The following is a 15326-nucleotide window of genomic DNA, read 5'->3' as shown; positions in this document are numbered from 1 at the left end:
TTTTTAAAAGATGTATCATGTGTAATTTGTTGGACGAGGCTCCTTCAGAAACAGGTTTTATGTAGTTTTTCGTGTAATCATAAAATAATATCCTGAAGGTGAAAAAGAAAGGTAATAATGCTTTTCTTTGGGGGTGGGGCATTATTCTAGGCATAGCCCTTTTATACCTGCAGCTGTACCGGGTCACATGTGACCAGACCTACCTGCTCCGATCCCTGGATTATGTAAAGAGAACACTTCGGAATCTCAATGGCCGCAGGGTCACTTTCCTGTGTGGAGATGCTGGACCCCTTGCAGTAGGAGCTGTGGTGTATCATAAACTCAAAAGTGATTGTGAGTCCCAGGAATGCATCACAAAGTGAGTTTTTAAAACTGGAAGTATTTTCTCTAAATTCTCAATTCAAGGTGTTGCTGTAGAAAGATATTCAAAAAGGAAATTATTTTTTAATTCATCTCTTGTTGCAAACAGGCCTTTCCAAGAAGTGAAGAGGTTATATATTAATTAGAACATAACGATAAGATCACATGTCTCCTTTCTATCCAAGCCTGTGTCTGCCTTCATTTGGGGAGCAATAAACATGTTACTTCATGTTACTTTAATCTTTTCCTAAGTAATCTTGGTTGCCTTCATTGCATGAAAATTAGTGTCTATGCCTTAGGTTCGCTATCATAACTAAGTTATTTTTAGGTTCAATTGTTTTGGAACAATTAGTGTAAAACTTTTATTGCACCTAAAATAATTGGTTTATATTCTCTTTTGAAGAGGGAGAAATCAGGGCTCACGCCCGTGGTCTGGTGGAGTGTGTGGCACATGCTAGTTGGTTGATGTTTTTTGAAAGACAGAATGACTCAAGCTAGTTCCCAAGCATTGACTACATTTTAGTACTCTTTTCTTTTAAATTTTAAATCATTCTGGATTTTAAAATTGAATATCATCCCTTACATCATTTAGACTAGATGTAAAGGTAGACTTTTTTTTTTTTATTCTGAGAGAGAGCAGGAGACGGGCAGAGAGAGAGGGGGAGAGAGAGTCCCAAGCATGGTCTGCAGGGTTAGCACAGAGCCTGATGCAGGGCTTGAACTCAGGAACTGTGATATCGTGACCTGGGCCAAAGTCGGGCGCTTAACTGACTGAGCCCCCCCCAGGCATCCCTAAAGGTAGATATTTTGAACTGAAGGGTGTTTTGTTATTAATTTGATATCTGAGAGAGAAATTAGTGTAGTGGAAAAGTTTTGGTTGTTTGGGTGGGTGGGTTTGTTTTTTTTTTTTTTTCAGTATGTTGTAAAATCGGTTTTAAATTTAAAGTAACAGGTAATTCCTAAAGTGATGGGGTTATTGACAGTTTCAGGAAGAGGTATCTCAGACACTGTCCGGGAAAACAGAATTTTTCTTGTTGGGTAGACTTCTGCAGCTCCAGAAGACGATTGTGTGCCGAGATTCGGACCTTCCCGATGAGCTGCTCTATGGACGGGCAGGTTATCTGTATGCCTTACTCTACCTGAACACGGAGATCGGCCCGGGCACCGTGTGTGAGTCAGCTATTAAAGAGGTACAGTGGGGTTGCCGGCAACAGTGGGTGCGCGCTCCTGTCTACCATCCCAGCCTGTCAGCACAGAGCAGCATTAGTGGCTGGACTCTGCTTCTGGGTAGCAGTAATTTCTTAAGGGATGTCATAAAATCACTGAATAGCTCCTCTTTTTCCTTTCTAGGTACATTTTGTAAAAATCTGTCCTCTTAGGCCACTATTAATTCACCTGTTTTTACTAGAACCAAACAACAGCATCTCTCAAAAGATAGGATGTTTATTTCTGGTCATGAGGTATCTGAACTGGTTAGGCAGTCCTGGGAATATGGCTAAGGATCCAGGTTCTTCTGTCCTGTTCTGCCATGTCCTAGGGGCAGGCCCTTATCTGCAAGACCCAAGCTACTTGAGCAGCAAAGCAGCTTGTTTTTTAAGGCCACAATCTAGAGGTTGTCTGCTTCACTCCTGCTCACACTTCACTGCCAGAACTTGTTCAGAGGACCATGTCTGTCTGTAGCTCAGAGCCCAGGTGCCCAGCGAAAACTTGGAGCACCGTTACCAAAAGTATGAGGGGAGAGAGGATATGAGGAAACGGTTTGTGTCTTTGCCATGTAGTCATTACAGGTATGATATTCTTTGGATTTAACTAAAACCCTGCATGCTGCGGGCATTTCATTAGCCGTTCATAAATAAGGCCAGTTCCTCCAGCCTTTCCTGGAAGATGTAGGGCTGGTCTTTTGGAGAAAACATTGAAGTTACAAGGCAACTAAGCAGTCTGGGAAAGTTCTTTTAGGAAGTTTTTCTAGATTCCAGTGAACTGTTCACGCAAAGAACTTTTAATTTCTTGGTTTGACTCCCTGATGTCTTTTTCTACTCTGAGATTGTCTTCTGATTTCTCTCTGCCTCTATTTATTAATTTATAAAGTAAAGATAACAGTGGTGCTATTCACTGCTTACAGATTTTTGGATTAAGTAATCTATGTAAAGACATGTTGTTAATTAGACAAAAACAAGATACTTAACGCTGTCTTCGTAATCTCCGTAGGTAGTCAATGCCATTATTGAATCAGGCAAGACCCTGTCAAGGGAAGAAAGGAAGGCTGAGCGCTGTCCACTGTTGTATCAGTGGCACAGGAAGCAGTATGTTGGAGCAGCCCACGGCATGGCTGGAATCTACTACATGTTAATGCAGGTAAATAGGAATACTCTGGAATACCAATACAGTGACTACAGTATAAAATATTTGATCGGATAGGAAATGGGACCTGAAATGTTAGTGTAAATCCAGCAGACTGAAATTAAATAAGGATCCTACACTGAATCATGGATATTTATGCTCTGCTTCATGAACCCCAAGCAGTGAAGTCCAAGAGTGTGCGTCCTGCATGCACTTTTGTACTGGGTTAGTGAGGTGCCTGCTGCCTGCATTTTTCTTCTATGTCTTTCTGCTCATTGTAGTAGGAACTCTTTGAATGGAGGGAAGCAGAAAGAGCCTCCAGCATCCAGACTGGGTAGAGACTTTCTCATGTTCAGATACCCCCAACTTGCTGTCAGTTGTGTTCTAAATTTTCAACTAGTTTACTGTTGTCGCGATGATCTGGTCTCTCAATCATCTGTGACATCTGCTGAATTAAATACTCACTTCCATCAGGCAGGCAGAGACCCCACCCCAAATATTGCTTCAACCTGCTTCCAGCCCCATGGCCTGGACCTCCCTTCCCCACTGTAGACACAGCCTACTTTTTTTTCTTTAATTAAACCTTTCTTTATCTACCACACCCATAAAAGAGTAGTTAATTAATGCTGAAAATCGTGAAGCTGGTAAGTCAAGGAGCATGGATTATTAGAATTTAGATCTTTTTAACTAAAAATCTTTATACTTCTTTTTAAAAATTTTACTTCACATCCTTTTTGAAAGCCTACTCCATCATGGGGCATCTGGTGGCTCAGTCGGTTAAGCGTCCAACTTTGGCTTAGGTCATGATCACACAGTTTGTGAGTTCGAGCCCCATGTCGGGCTCTATGCTGACAGCTTGGAGCCTGGAGCCCTGCTTCGGATTCTATGTTTCCCTCTCCCTTTGCCCCTCCCCTGCTGACACTATTCTTTTTCTCAAAAATTAAAAAATTTTTTTTCAAAAACTTTATCACTAAAGGAAATTCATATTTAAATAAGGCTAAACCCCCATTTTCTGGTAACTAGTTGTCGTTGTTTATTCTAGAAAAATAAAACATATACTCCAATTTGTGAATTTTCTTTATAGTGCAGACACGTGTTTCCAAAGTAACTAGAATTGCATTTCATTTAAAAATAGCACTGCTATTCTGGGAAGTTGGTGATTTGTGTGTGTTTTCTGTTTCCCCAGAAAAATGTTTTGACACTAGCTTTTGAAACTTTTCTTCTTAAGTGACACCCTTATGGGAATCATAACCATATGAAAACCACACCAATAAGACATCACTTAGTTTAGATTGAAGTGTCTAGGTTAATTTTGTTAGATAATAAGGGTTTCCTTGAGAGAAACACAGGTCACAAAATTGTCCCCTTGTCTGCTTTTAAAGTGAAGAACATGGCACCATTATTTACCCAGAATTCTGTATGGAAATCAGTGTCGGTTTTCTTGTAGCAATCTCTTAAGCAGCCGTGTGCCAAAGCTCGCTCACAAGGGCCAGGTACACGCGGCTCTTCCCCCACCACCCCTGCGTTTAGTGTCAGTCTACCGTGCAGCCGTGGGTCAGTGTGGCGGTGGAAGGTTCTCCCATGCAGTTTCATTTGGAAGGCTGTCACAACAGTACACACAAAAAACTTTTAAAACATGGCTGAAACTCCACTTTCAAGATGGCAGAATAAACACATTTCTCCTCTTGAAAATCATCCCAAAACAGCAAGGACAACAATAAACCAGAAACCTAACTTCCTTGATGAGACTAGGACACATCTGGAGCCCCAGACTACAAATGTGTAGACTGAGAGTAGATGAAAGAATGGCAGGTGACCAGGCAGGACAGAGCAAGATCACACATAGGTGTCTGAAGAAGAGGATGCCAGCAAGAAGCAAGCTGGTTTGTCCTGTAAAACCCAGCACTCAGGAACTTAATGTGCTGTTACTATCAAAGACCGAGAGACCCGTGCGTGTGGGGCATGGTGTTTGGGCATCGAGGGGGCTTCTTTGAAAACTTTATACAGTTGGACTTCTGCCGATAAGATCACCCTGCACAGTGACTGGCCCTCCCCTAACTCCTACTGGAGACAAAAGGAAATGGCCTGGAGAAACCGAACCAGATCTTTCAATTCAAGAAAGTCGGTGTAGAGGACAGTTGAAGTGAAGCGTAGAACTGAACACAGGAGGCTTGGCTGGATGTCTTCAGGGTGTGAGGGGAGACCTCCCTGTCCCCACGGCCAGCATCACGCACTACAGCCTCTCTTACCCGTTGTCATCACTGCCTTCACCTCACGAGGGGGGTTGAAGTGGGATGTTTTGGTTGTTTTTGGAGAAACCGCTCAGGTAAAGGTCTACAGATACAGGTGTTTCAAAGTTCCCACTAAAAATGTTAGCTAGCTGTCTCTGATGGTTAATACTGTGTTTCAGTTTGGCTGGGCCAGTGTCCAGGTATGTGGTCAGACATTCTTCTGGATGTTTCTATGAGGGTATTTGGGGTGAGATTTACATTTAAATGGTGTAGGGGCGCCTGGGTGGCTCAGTTGGTTAAGCATCGACTTCGGTTCGGGTCATGATCTCACCATTTATGAGTTCGAGCCCCACATCTGGCTCAAATTCTGTGTCTCCGTCTCTCTCTGCCCCTCTCCCACTCACTCACTCTCTCTCTCTCTCTCTCTCTCTCTCTGTCTCTCAAAAATAAACAAACATTAAAAAAAATTGAATGGTGTTAGAACGTAAGGGGAGGGATGGTAAAGTACCCCCCAACTGAGAAGGCAGAAAACAAAGTAGGCCACTCCATGGAGTTTACACAGACTTTTCTTCAGGGTACATTACTGACGAGGGTCGGGGTGGGTGGGGGGGAGTGTCAGTAGGGGATGATCCATGGCACCTGCATAATTATTTTCTGCAAAGTCCAGACCTTAGTCCGTAGATTTTGTGGAGGGAGGGGACATGCAGAAGAGTGTTGCAGTGAGATCAGAGGGTTTGCACACACCTCAAAGGGCTTGCACACACCTGATGGGCAGCTACCCTTGAGTGAGATCTCAGGGCCACACCTGTGCATCAGGAAGGGGAAAGACTGTGTTATCTCTGACAGACTCCTGGGAGGCCAAAACAGGCTTCCCCCATCCTTGCCGCAGCAGTTATTTCTAAGGCATGTATATTAATCTCCAAGTGGCCCAGAATACACAGCCACAAGAGAGGTCCCTGAGCAAACATGAACAAGATGGAGTCGGTCTTGTTGGCACTCTTACGAATGCATGGACTTCTAGTAAAGAAGTTTGCCCTCCGCAGTGTGGGTGGGCCTCATTCAGTCAGGTGAAGGCCTACCCTGAGCGAGAGGGAATTCTCCAGCAGATGGCCTTCGGACTGTCTTCAACATCAAAAAAATTTGAAACAAAAGGTCTATCCAAGTCTTAAATAACCAGATAATTGAATTAATTTTAATTTTAGATGCTCCTCAGTATTCCAGGTAATCGATGCTTTATTATACTAGCTACAGTACAAAGGCTTAAAAAACACATAAGGAAAAAGAAATTAAATGTTTTGTTTTTATTTGTTTAAAGCCAGCAGCAAAAGTGGACCAAGAGACCTTGACAGAAATGGTGAAACCTAGTATTGATTACGTGCGCCACAAGAGATTCCGATCTGGGAATTACCCTTCGTCGTTAAGCAATGAGACCGATCGCTTGGTCCACTGGTGCCACGGTGCCCCGGGCGTCATCCACATGCTTATGCAGGCTTACAAGGTCAGTACTGCCACGTGTACCACAAGCATTTACTGTTCAGAGCTTCAGTTTTTCCACCAGGTTCTCGGTTAGATTTTGGCCAGCACATTTGATTGCAAACTAAAAGCTTTTTAGAATTAATGTTTTTACAAAATGAAGTCTCCCTGTTTCACTTGGTCACTCCTATGGTCGGAGCTATAAGTGTGTGTGTGTTGACAGTGATTATATTCACTTGTAAAAGAAAATCTAGCCAACGGCAGAGTAATGATTTTTATCCTGAGTGTGAATATCCAGTAAGGCAATAGGCACTATTATAACCAAATGCTTTTTTGTTTGACTTCCCATCATTTTATTTTCTTGCTTGAATAAGCCTTTATTGCTGGATGATGATGCTTATTCAGGGGCTTTTAAATTTGAGTTTAAAATTGTTATAAAATTATTCATAAGGGATGGGTGTGATGTTCAAAGTTTTACACATATGGAATATTATCTGAAAATAGGCAGTACCTTTACTGATTTCTTCTGGTACTGTCCAGATGCATTTGGGCACAATATTAAGAATACATTTGATTTCTCTCCTGGACTAAGAATTATCTTCTAAGTTGAAAGCAAACAGTGCTGCTTCTTTGTTTTCCAGTGTTTTTTAAATGTGTTTTCTTAATATTTTATTACACAGAAGTTGAAATTGCAAACAGCTTACTATATTCTATAACCCTTAAGTGTTTTGTCCTTTCTTGGAAAAAATAATGGATGTTCTCAGAGAAAAAATGTTTCCAAGCACGTTTTTTAGGAGACTTAACACATTTTATTATTTTTTTAATTTTTTATTTGAACATAGTCGACACACAATGTTGTATTCGTTTCAGGTGTACAACATAGTGATTCCACAAGTCTATATGTTCTCCCAGGCTCACCACAAGTGCAGCTAACATCTGTCACCATACAACACTTTTATAGTATCTTGGACTCTATTCCTTAGGCTGTGCCTTTTATTCCTGTGACTTACCCCCCAACTGGAAGCCCGTATCTCCTACTCTCTTTCACCCATGTTGCCCGTCGCCCCACCTCCTCCCCCTGGGCAACCATTAGTTCTCTGTATTTGCAGGTCTGATTCTGCTCTTTATTTTATTCATTTTCTGTTTGGAGTCCACATACAAGTGAAATCATATGGTATTTGCCTTTCTCAGTCTGACTTATTTCACTTATCACAATACGTTGTTGGTCCATCCATGTTGTCCCAGATGGCATGATTTCATCCTTTTATATGGCTGAGTAATATTCCATATATATATTTTATATATATATATATATAAACACAAACATACCACATCTTTCTTATCCATTTGTGTATCACTGGGCACTTAGGCTGCTTCCATATCTTAGCTATTACAAATTTTTTTAAATGTTTTTATTTATTTTTGAGACAGAGACAGAGCATGAGCAGAGGCAGAGAGAGAGGCACACACACACAGAATCTGAAACAGGCTCCAGGCTCTGAGCTGTCAGCACAGAGCCCAACGCGAGGCTCGAACTCACGGACCGCGAGATCATGACCTGAGCCGGAGTCGGACGCTTAACCAAGTCAACGAGGCACTAATCACTCTTTTTTTTTTTTTAATTTTTTTTTCTGTGTAACTTTAAGTTTCAGATGGATTTATCTTTTGTCTTAGATTCATGTTTGATTTTGTTTGTTTTAAGTAGGCTCCATGCACACCCTCTTAGCTATTATAAATAACGCTGCAATAGACATAGAGTACACATACCTTTTTGAATTAATGTTTTTGTTTTCTTTGGGTAAATATTTAATAGTACAATTATTGGATCATATGGTATCTCTATTTTAAAATTTTTGAGGAACCACCATACTGTTTTCCATAGTGGCTAAACCAATTTACATTCCCATCAGTAGTGTACAAGGTTTTTTCTTCTCTACATCCTCTCCAACATTTGTTATTTCTTGTCTTTTTGATTTTAGCCATTCTCACTGGTGTGAGGTGATATCTCGTTGTGGTTTTGATTTCTGTTTCCCTGATGATTTGTGATGTTGAGCATCTTTTCATTTGTGTGTTGGCAATCTGTATGTCTTCTTTGGAAGAATGTCTATTCAAATCCTCTGCCCTTTTTTTTTATAAGTTTATTTGTTGATTTTGAGAGAGAGAGCACAAGCAAGGAAGAGGCAGAGACAGAGGGAGAGAAAGAATCCCAAGCAGACTCTGTACTGTCAGCAGCAGAGCCCAACACAGGACTCAGTCTTACAAACCATGAGATCATAACTGACTGAGCCACCCAGTTACGCCCTCTGTGCGTTTTTTAATTGGATTGTAACCAATGCTTTTTTCATAATTTTATTTTTTAAATACATTTTTATTTATAATATTTGATGTTGGAGGTTGTTGCTCATATATCAAAGTATATGACAATAATCACAAAGATTGATTAGTGTTTTGGCAAAGTCCCTTAGTTTTGAGGAAGTAGATGGAATTAATGAAGCAGAATTCACATTTCTACCTGAATATAACAAGAGAACTGGTCTCTGAATCAGTTTTATTTTCCCCTTGTGACTAACTATGTATCTCTCATAATTTAGGCAAATTTTTCAGAATCTTTTAGTCTCCCTACAATAGTAATAGCTAAAGTATCCAAATAATATAAAATTCAGGTATGAGCATTCAAGAAAATAGAAAGTTAGGATATTTGGTAAGAGCAAGGCACAATGAAATACACTTTGGAAATCAGACGAATTTAATGATTCGTCTTCTTAACTATTAATACCTCAGCCTTTAAATTAAAACAGAATTTTGTTCAAGTCACTGCCTCCCTGTATTGGAACTCTAGAGCAATCATTGGAACTTCAGTGACATAGAGATAAGTTTATAATATTATAAATATCCAACCATAATATCTAAGTATATTGTTGACAAACAAGGACACTCTGATATTCAAAACAGATGTAGGACTTTGTTAAAATATGAAAGCTTTTGTTTGCCAGACTCCCTTTTCTCTTTCACATTAAAGGGGATAAACTGTAGAGGGGGGCACTCCTGGTGGCCCATAGTCTTGGCTTCTGAGGGTCTCCCCCACCCCCACCCCTGAGCCAGTGGGAAGCAGTAATGAGGCGTCAGGGCTTCCAGCGGGGCCATCATCCTGGGGAGGTCCATGTCTATTAGCCCTGCTGACCGTCACCACCATCTGTTTGCACCTATGCTGGTCTCACGTAGCAGAGCTCTGCTCCCGGTTGTGCCACAGGTGGCACAGACCCCCTGCTGCCTGTGCGGCTTTCACTCAGAATATCATTTGAACGCTTGTCCTTGCCCTGCTTATTCCAACACAGAAATTCCTGTCTTCTAGAAAGTGTGGAGCAAAACCCGTTAAGATCCCATTCCTCATCACTAAAACTTAATTTTGTCCATTTACACCGCCAGTCAAACATGAGGAGGGCAAGAAGCACCAGAATCTTTTGGGGAAGAGGGCATCAATGGCAATTTGAAAAGGCTTCTAGAACATAGTTTTACAATTAGGGGTAAAAATATATTTTCAGAGTCAGAGAGTAGAGGGTGAGATTTTTGTTTGGCTGAGGCAGAGGGTGGTGTGAGCAGGAGCGGGGTTGGAAGTGCAAAGCTAGAGAAACACAGCTCTAGGCACCATTTTCTCTCAGGTTTTTGTTAACTCAAGAGGGTCTGCGTTCATTGAAGGGGTCTCAGAATTAGGAAGTGCTTACATTTTGTGTAATAATTTTCAACAGTTTCTCATGCTGGCATGTCAACTCATAAGTTCTTCAAGAATGCTTATGAAAGCATAAGGCTTTCATGTATTTGAAAATTTATTAATATCCTTCACACATGAAACTATAGGAGCACCTGGGTGGCTCAGTTTGTTCTATGTCCAACTCTTGATTTCGGCTCAGGTCATGATCTCATAGTTTCTGAGTTCAAGCCCAGCATCAGTGTCAGCGCTGACAGTGAGATTCTCTCTCTTTCCCTCTCTCTCTCTGTCCCTGCCCTGCTCACCTTTTCTCTCTCTCTCTTTGTCCCCTCCCTCCCTACCCACCCCTCAAAATAAATAAATAAACTTAAAAAAAACTATAAATTGAGTGGAGGCTCACTTAATTTGTTTTCCCTTCCTATAGATGCTAATTAAGTTGCAGTGGGTATTGAGTGTACTCCACTTTGTATGAACATGTATTATTTGTTAATTTAAAATTCTATAGTAGTTTAGATGATCCTTGAAAAAAATGTCAGGGTCTTAACAATATGCTGTGTTAGGAATTTTATTAATTGCAAATGACTTTCTAACAAATTATGTTTGTAGACCCTATAGCTGGAAGCTATTTTGCTGAATAGTTATAATCAGTTCTTGATTATCTGACAGTAAATTACAGGTAATGATAACAAATTCTACCTTCTTCTAACTACACATATGGACCCTCTGGTATTAGCAGTTTGCATGGATTCAGCCACTATAAACAAATGCCAACATTGGTCAGATGAAAATTGTATTTGGAAAGGTATTTACAAATATGATGCCCACAAAAACCATGTAAATCATACCAATGTGATATCAACGTAATGTTTCGATTTCACGCTCAAGTGTGAAACCACTGCCTTCCCTGCTCCTGCACCTAAGTGCTGGCACCGAAAACCCCAGAATAGAATTCTAGCAGAAATGCTCCCTGATGGTCAGCTGTTGACCATGCATCAGAAAATGTTTTGATATAAACTGTGTTCCAGAGGCTCCTTTGTAAGTCGATTATTTGAAAAATGGAATACTTAGGGGTGCATATCAGACTCCCCTGGAGAGATTCTTTCAAACTCTACTTTCTTTCCTCCTTCCTCAAGATCATGATACCTTCCTAAGTTTAAAAATCACTTCCATAAACATAGCACAGTTTATTAATTTGTTTTCCAGTTTCACTTATTTTAATGAATAAGCTGCTATGAACACTTGTACAGGTCTTTGGGGCCAATACCTGGGAGTAGAATTGCTGATCAGAAAGTAGCTGCAATTTTTGTAAGAAACTGCCAAAGCTTTGCACAGAGTAATAGTTGTGCCTTTTATAGTCCCATCAGCAGTGGAAGAGGGTTCTCCTCATCTTTGGCAACAGTTGGTATTCTAAGTCATTTTGATTTTATTCTGGTGGCTATTTCATTGTAGTTGTAATTTGCATCTTCCTAAAGATTAATGATGAGCAGATTTGCCTGTTCATGGGTCATTTGTATATCTTCCTTTGTTAAATTATCTCTTCATTTCTTTTTCCCATGTTGTTTTATTCTTTTATCTTTTTATTATTGGGCTGTAAGAATTCTCCGTATCTTCTGTTACAAGTCTTTGTCAGGTTATATGGTTTGGAAATAATTTTATACTTGACCTAATCATCATCTTTATGGTATCTCTTGATGAAGAGAGTTTTCGATTCTGATAAAGTCTGTGTTTTATCAAGTGTTTTTAATGGTAATTTCTTTTTGTGTCTTGTCTAAGAATTGTTAAGCTAAAAAATAAAACAGCCAGTTATTTTACCAGCAAAATGGGCTTATTCAAGAACAGCAGAGAATTACATCCTGGCATGTGCAGGCTATGGCAAAACCACAGGCAAGTCCAACAAAGGAGAGAACCGTATTATGGAGAAGGAGGAAGGGGGAGGACTTGTTTTGAATGTAAGTCCATTAGGAAAAAGCAAGAGTTCAGAGTGATGACAGTTTCTCATTGGCTGCGTTGCAGGGGTAGTCGATTTCTTGTAGAACATGCAATGAACCTTATTCCCTGTTGGGGCCTGTAATTGATGATTCTTTTCTGTTTCCTCTTCTGGTGGGGTCTGGAATTGACAAGCCTTCCTGGAAGGGACTCTAGTGCTGAGGCTTTCCCTTCTAACCTCCCAACTCCACTTTAGTGAGATTTCCCTTTATCAGTTGTCACAAAATTTTACTTACCCCCAGATTATACAGAGAATATTCTCCTACAAACTGTGCAGATTTAGATTTTACATTTAGAACTATGAACTATCTCCAGTTAACTTTTGTATGTTACGTGTATATTTTGTATATTAGGGTTGTGCATGTGAGGTAAGAAGAGTGTGTCTTTGCTTTTGCTTTTAATTTTTTTAATGTTTATTTTTGAGAGAGAGACAGAGACAGTGTGAGCGAGGGAAAGGCAGAGAGAGAGGGAGACACAGAATCTGAAGCAGGCTCCAGGCTCTGAACTGTCAGCACAGAGCCCGATGCGGGGCTTGAACTCACGAACCCAAGATCATGACCTGAGCCGAATGAGCCGAATGCAGATGCTTAAGTGACTGACCCACCCAGGCAGCCCAAAAGAGGTTCTTTGTTTGTTAAGCATCAGGAAATCTGATTCTTTCTACACTGTTTATTGAAAAGACTTTTTCCCCCCCATCTGATTGACTTGGTGTCATTAATACACATAAGAAGCCACTGAGGTGAGGAAATAGTATCCTTTTATAGTTGAGAAAACAGACCTAAGAAGTTCAGTGATTTGTCCAAGGCCACACAGAGCTGAGATTCCAACTCAGGCAGTCTTACCCCAGAGCCCACATCTCAAATGGCTTTCATGGGTTAGTCTTGCATCTGACTCTGGTGAACAGACTCTTGATCAGGAATAGTGAGTAACATGCAAATGACCCTCTCTTTTCCCTCCTCCTACCCTCTACAGACCCTGATTCACACAGTTCACCCTTTTTTTTTTTTGAGGTCACTACTAATCACTGACAAGTAGATGAATCCTATTTGCTACCCCTAAAAAGATCAGCTCTAATGACCCCCTTGCCTCTAATTCATTGCCCAAAACTCATTTGCAGTAGAATGGAATGAGGTGATAAGCAAGTGGAGATTACAGACAGCAGATTCCGGGAGAAGGACTATAGAAACAAAATTAATGAAATGTGAGGAGAAAGAGAAGACAGTTTAAAAGGGAATATGAGGAGGCAAAAAAAACCAGCTTCCTCCTACCAGGCATTTGTCTTTGCTGAGCTCATTTGTGTCTGTCCATATAAACCGCTAAGTGGAATCAGTGCCATTAAGTTCTGCAACCCAGGCATGTCTGCTCCAGCAGGAAGCTGTGTGCGGGTTTCCCTGTGATAGATCATGACAGATCTCGCCCGCCCTGATAGTGCCAGGCCATCAGGGTCTTACTGATAATGTGGCTGACCCAGGATGTTGAGTATTCGTCAAAACATCTTACCAAAGAGTTTCTGGTAGCTTTTTTTTTTTTAAGTTTATTTATTTTAAGAGACAGAGAGAGTGGGGAAGGGGCAGAGAGAGGGAGAGAGAGAATCCTAAGCAAACTCCACATGGTCCGCACAGAGCCCGATATGGGGCTCAAACCCACAAACCACGAGACCGTGACCTGAGCGGAGATCAAGAGCCAGGCGCTTAACCAACTGAAACACCCAGGTGCCCCATTTTTTTTTCTGACATCTTTTATTCTGATTTTTTAAACTAAATTTTAGAATTACTTTTGCAGAAGCCTGAACTAGGAGGACAAGGGGAAGAGATGGGTAGATTGTAAAGTGCTGCACCATGGTGTTGCTGGAGGTGCTCATTTTACCCTAGGAGCCGCTTCAGGTTTCCTAATGTTGTGTAATTTACTAACCAGAAAGGGAAACTCTTTTACTAACTTACCATTCAAAACATCTTTTTTTTTTGTTTTAATGTTTGTTTATTTTTGAGAGAGAGAAAGAGAGCACAAGCGGGGGAGGGGCAGAGAGGGATGGAGACACAGAATCCAAAGCAGGCTCCAAGCTTGGAGCTATCAGCACAGAGCCCAACACAGGGCTCAAACCCACAGACTGCGAGATCATGACCTGAGCCAAAGTCAAACGCTTAACCCACTGAGCTACCCAGGCGCCCCTCAAAACATCTTTTTAACACTGCTTTACTTTTCATTGCCCAGGTCTTTAAGGAGGAGAAATACCTGAAAGAAGCCATGGAGTGTAGTGATGTGATTTGGCAGCGAGGTTTGCTTCGCAAGGGCTATGGTATCTGCCATGGGACGGCTGGGAACGGCTATTCTTTCCTGTCCCTGTACCATCTCACACAGGACAAAAAGTATCTCTACCGAGCTTGCAAAGTAAGGAGTCTTTATGTAAACAACATTTGAACACTCGGGAAAGCGTACGCAAAATCCAAAAATACAGTTCCTCTCCTTTCTTAACCTGTTTCTCCCAACTCCACGGTCTCCCCTGCTTCTCCTGGCATAGCCATGCCCTAGCCTGTCTGTGCCCTGTTGACCCCTCTCTGGTTGCCTGGGAATCTTCTTTATTAGATTCCTGGCGAGTTCATTGCAATGTCTTGTTTGTTGCCTTTTCACCAAGTGAAATCTCTGCTCTTAAATATGCTTCCTCTTAGTTTGCAGAGTGGTGTCTGGAATATGGAGCACATGGGTGCCGCATTCCTGACAGACCTTATTCTCTCTTTGAAGGTAAGAGCGAGCAAAAAAGCTAGGTTTAAATATGTGGGTGGGTGAATTTGGTCCCCCTGTCCTTGTGCACTGGTTCTAGTCCATTTATTCTTACTTGAATAATACCTCCACAACCATAAGATAACCTGAACCAAGTAGTTTGTTGCTGAAAATTATGAGTCTCTTTGCCTTACTTATTTTGTGTACCTGCGAATGTCCTTCAAATATTTCTTGATCTTTTGTCAAGACTACATGCAGACAGAACATGGGATGTTTGCTAGTCAGTAATAGAAGAAGTAATAAGTTTGCTCCTCTGCATTTCATCTGTTATATTGTGTACGTATAATATTGATCTATTCACAGGAAACATATTTAGTTATTTAAATACATTTAACTATTTTAGATATATAAATAAGTATGAATAATTGATATTAGTAACTCGACAGTATTAGCAGTTAGAAGTAGTTGTAGTTGGTAAAAATAATAGTGTACAGAAGAAAGTTCTGAAGAAT

General features: G+C 40.9%; 1 protein-coding gene across 1 annotated transcript in view; it reads left to right on the top strand.

Annotated features, from left to right (window-relative positions):
* Positions 1-15326, top strand: part of LANCL2 (LanC like glutathione S-transferase 2) — a 58889-nt gene that overhangs the window by 38073 nt on the left and 5490 nt on the right. Inside the window, exons 3-8 of the mRNA XM_015074445.3 lie at positions 151-358; positions 1403-1550; positions 2569-2715; positions 6247-6429; positions 14308-14484; positions 14763-14835. Of these exons, the coding sequence (XP_014929931.2) occupies positions 151-358; positions 1403-1550; positions 2569-2715; positions 6247-6429; positions 14308-14484; positions 14763-14835 (936 nt within the window). The remainder of the gene's footprint in view (positions 1-150; positions 359-1402; positions 1551-2568; positions 2716-6246; positions 6430-14307; positions 14485-14762; positions 14836-15326) is intronic.

The sequence above is a fragment of the Acinonyx jubatus genome, chromosome A2, assembly GCF_027475565.1.
Source record: "Acinonyx jubatus isolate Ajub_Pintada_27869175 chromosome A2, VMU_Ajub_asm_v1.0, whole genome shotgun sequence".
NCBI lineage: Eukaryota > Metazoa > Chordata > Mammalia > Carnivora > Felidae > Acinonyx > Acinonyx jubatus.
This window is presented reverse-complemented; position numbering and strand designations above follow the sequence as displayed.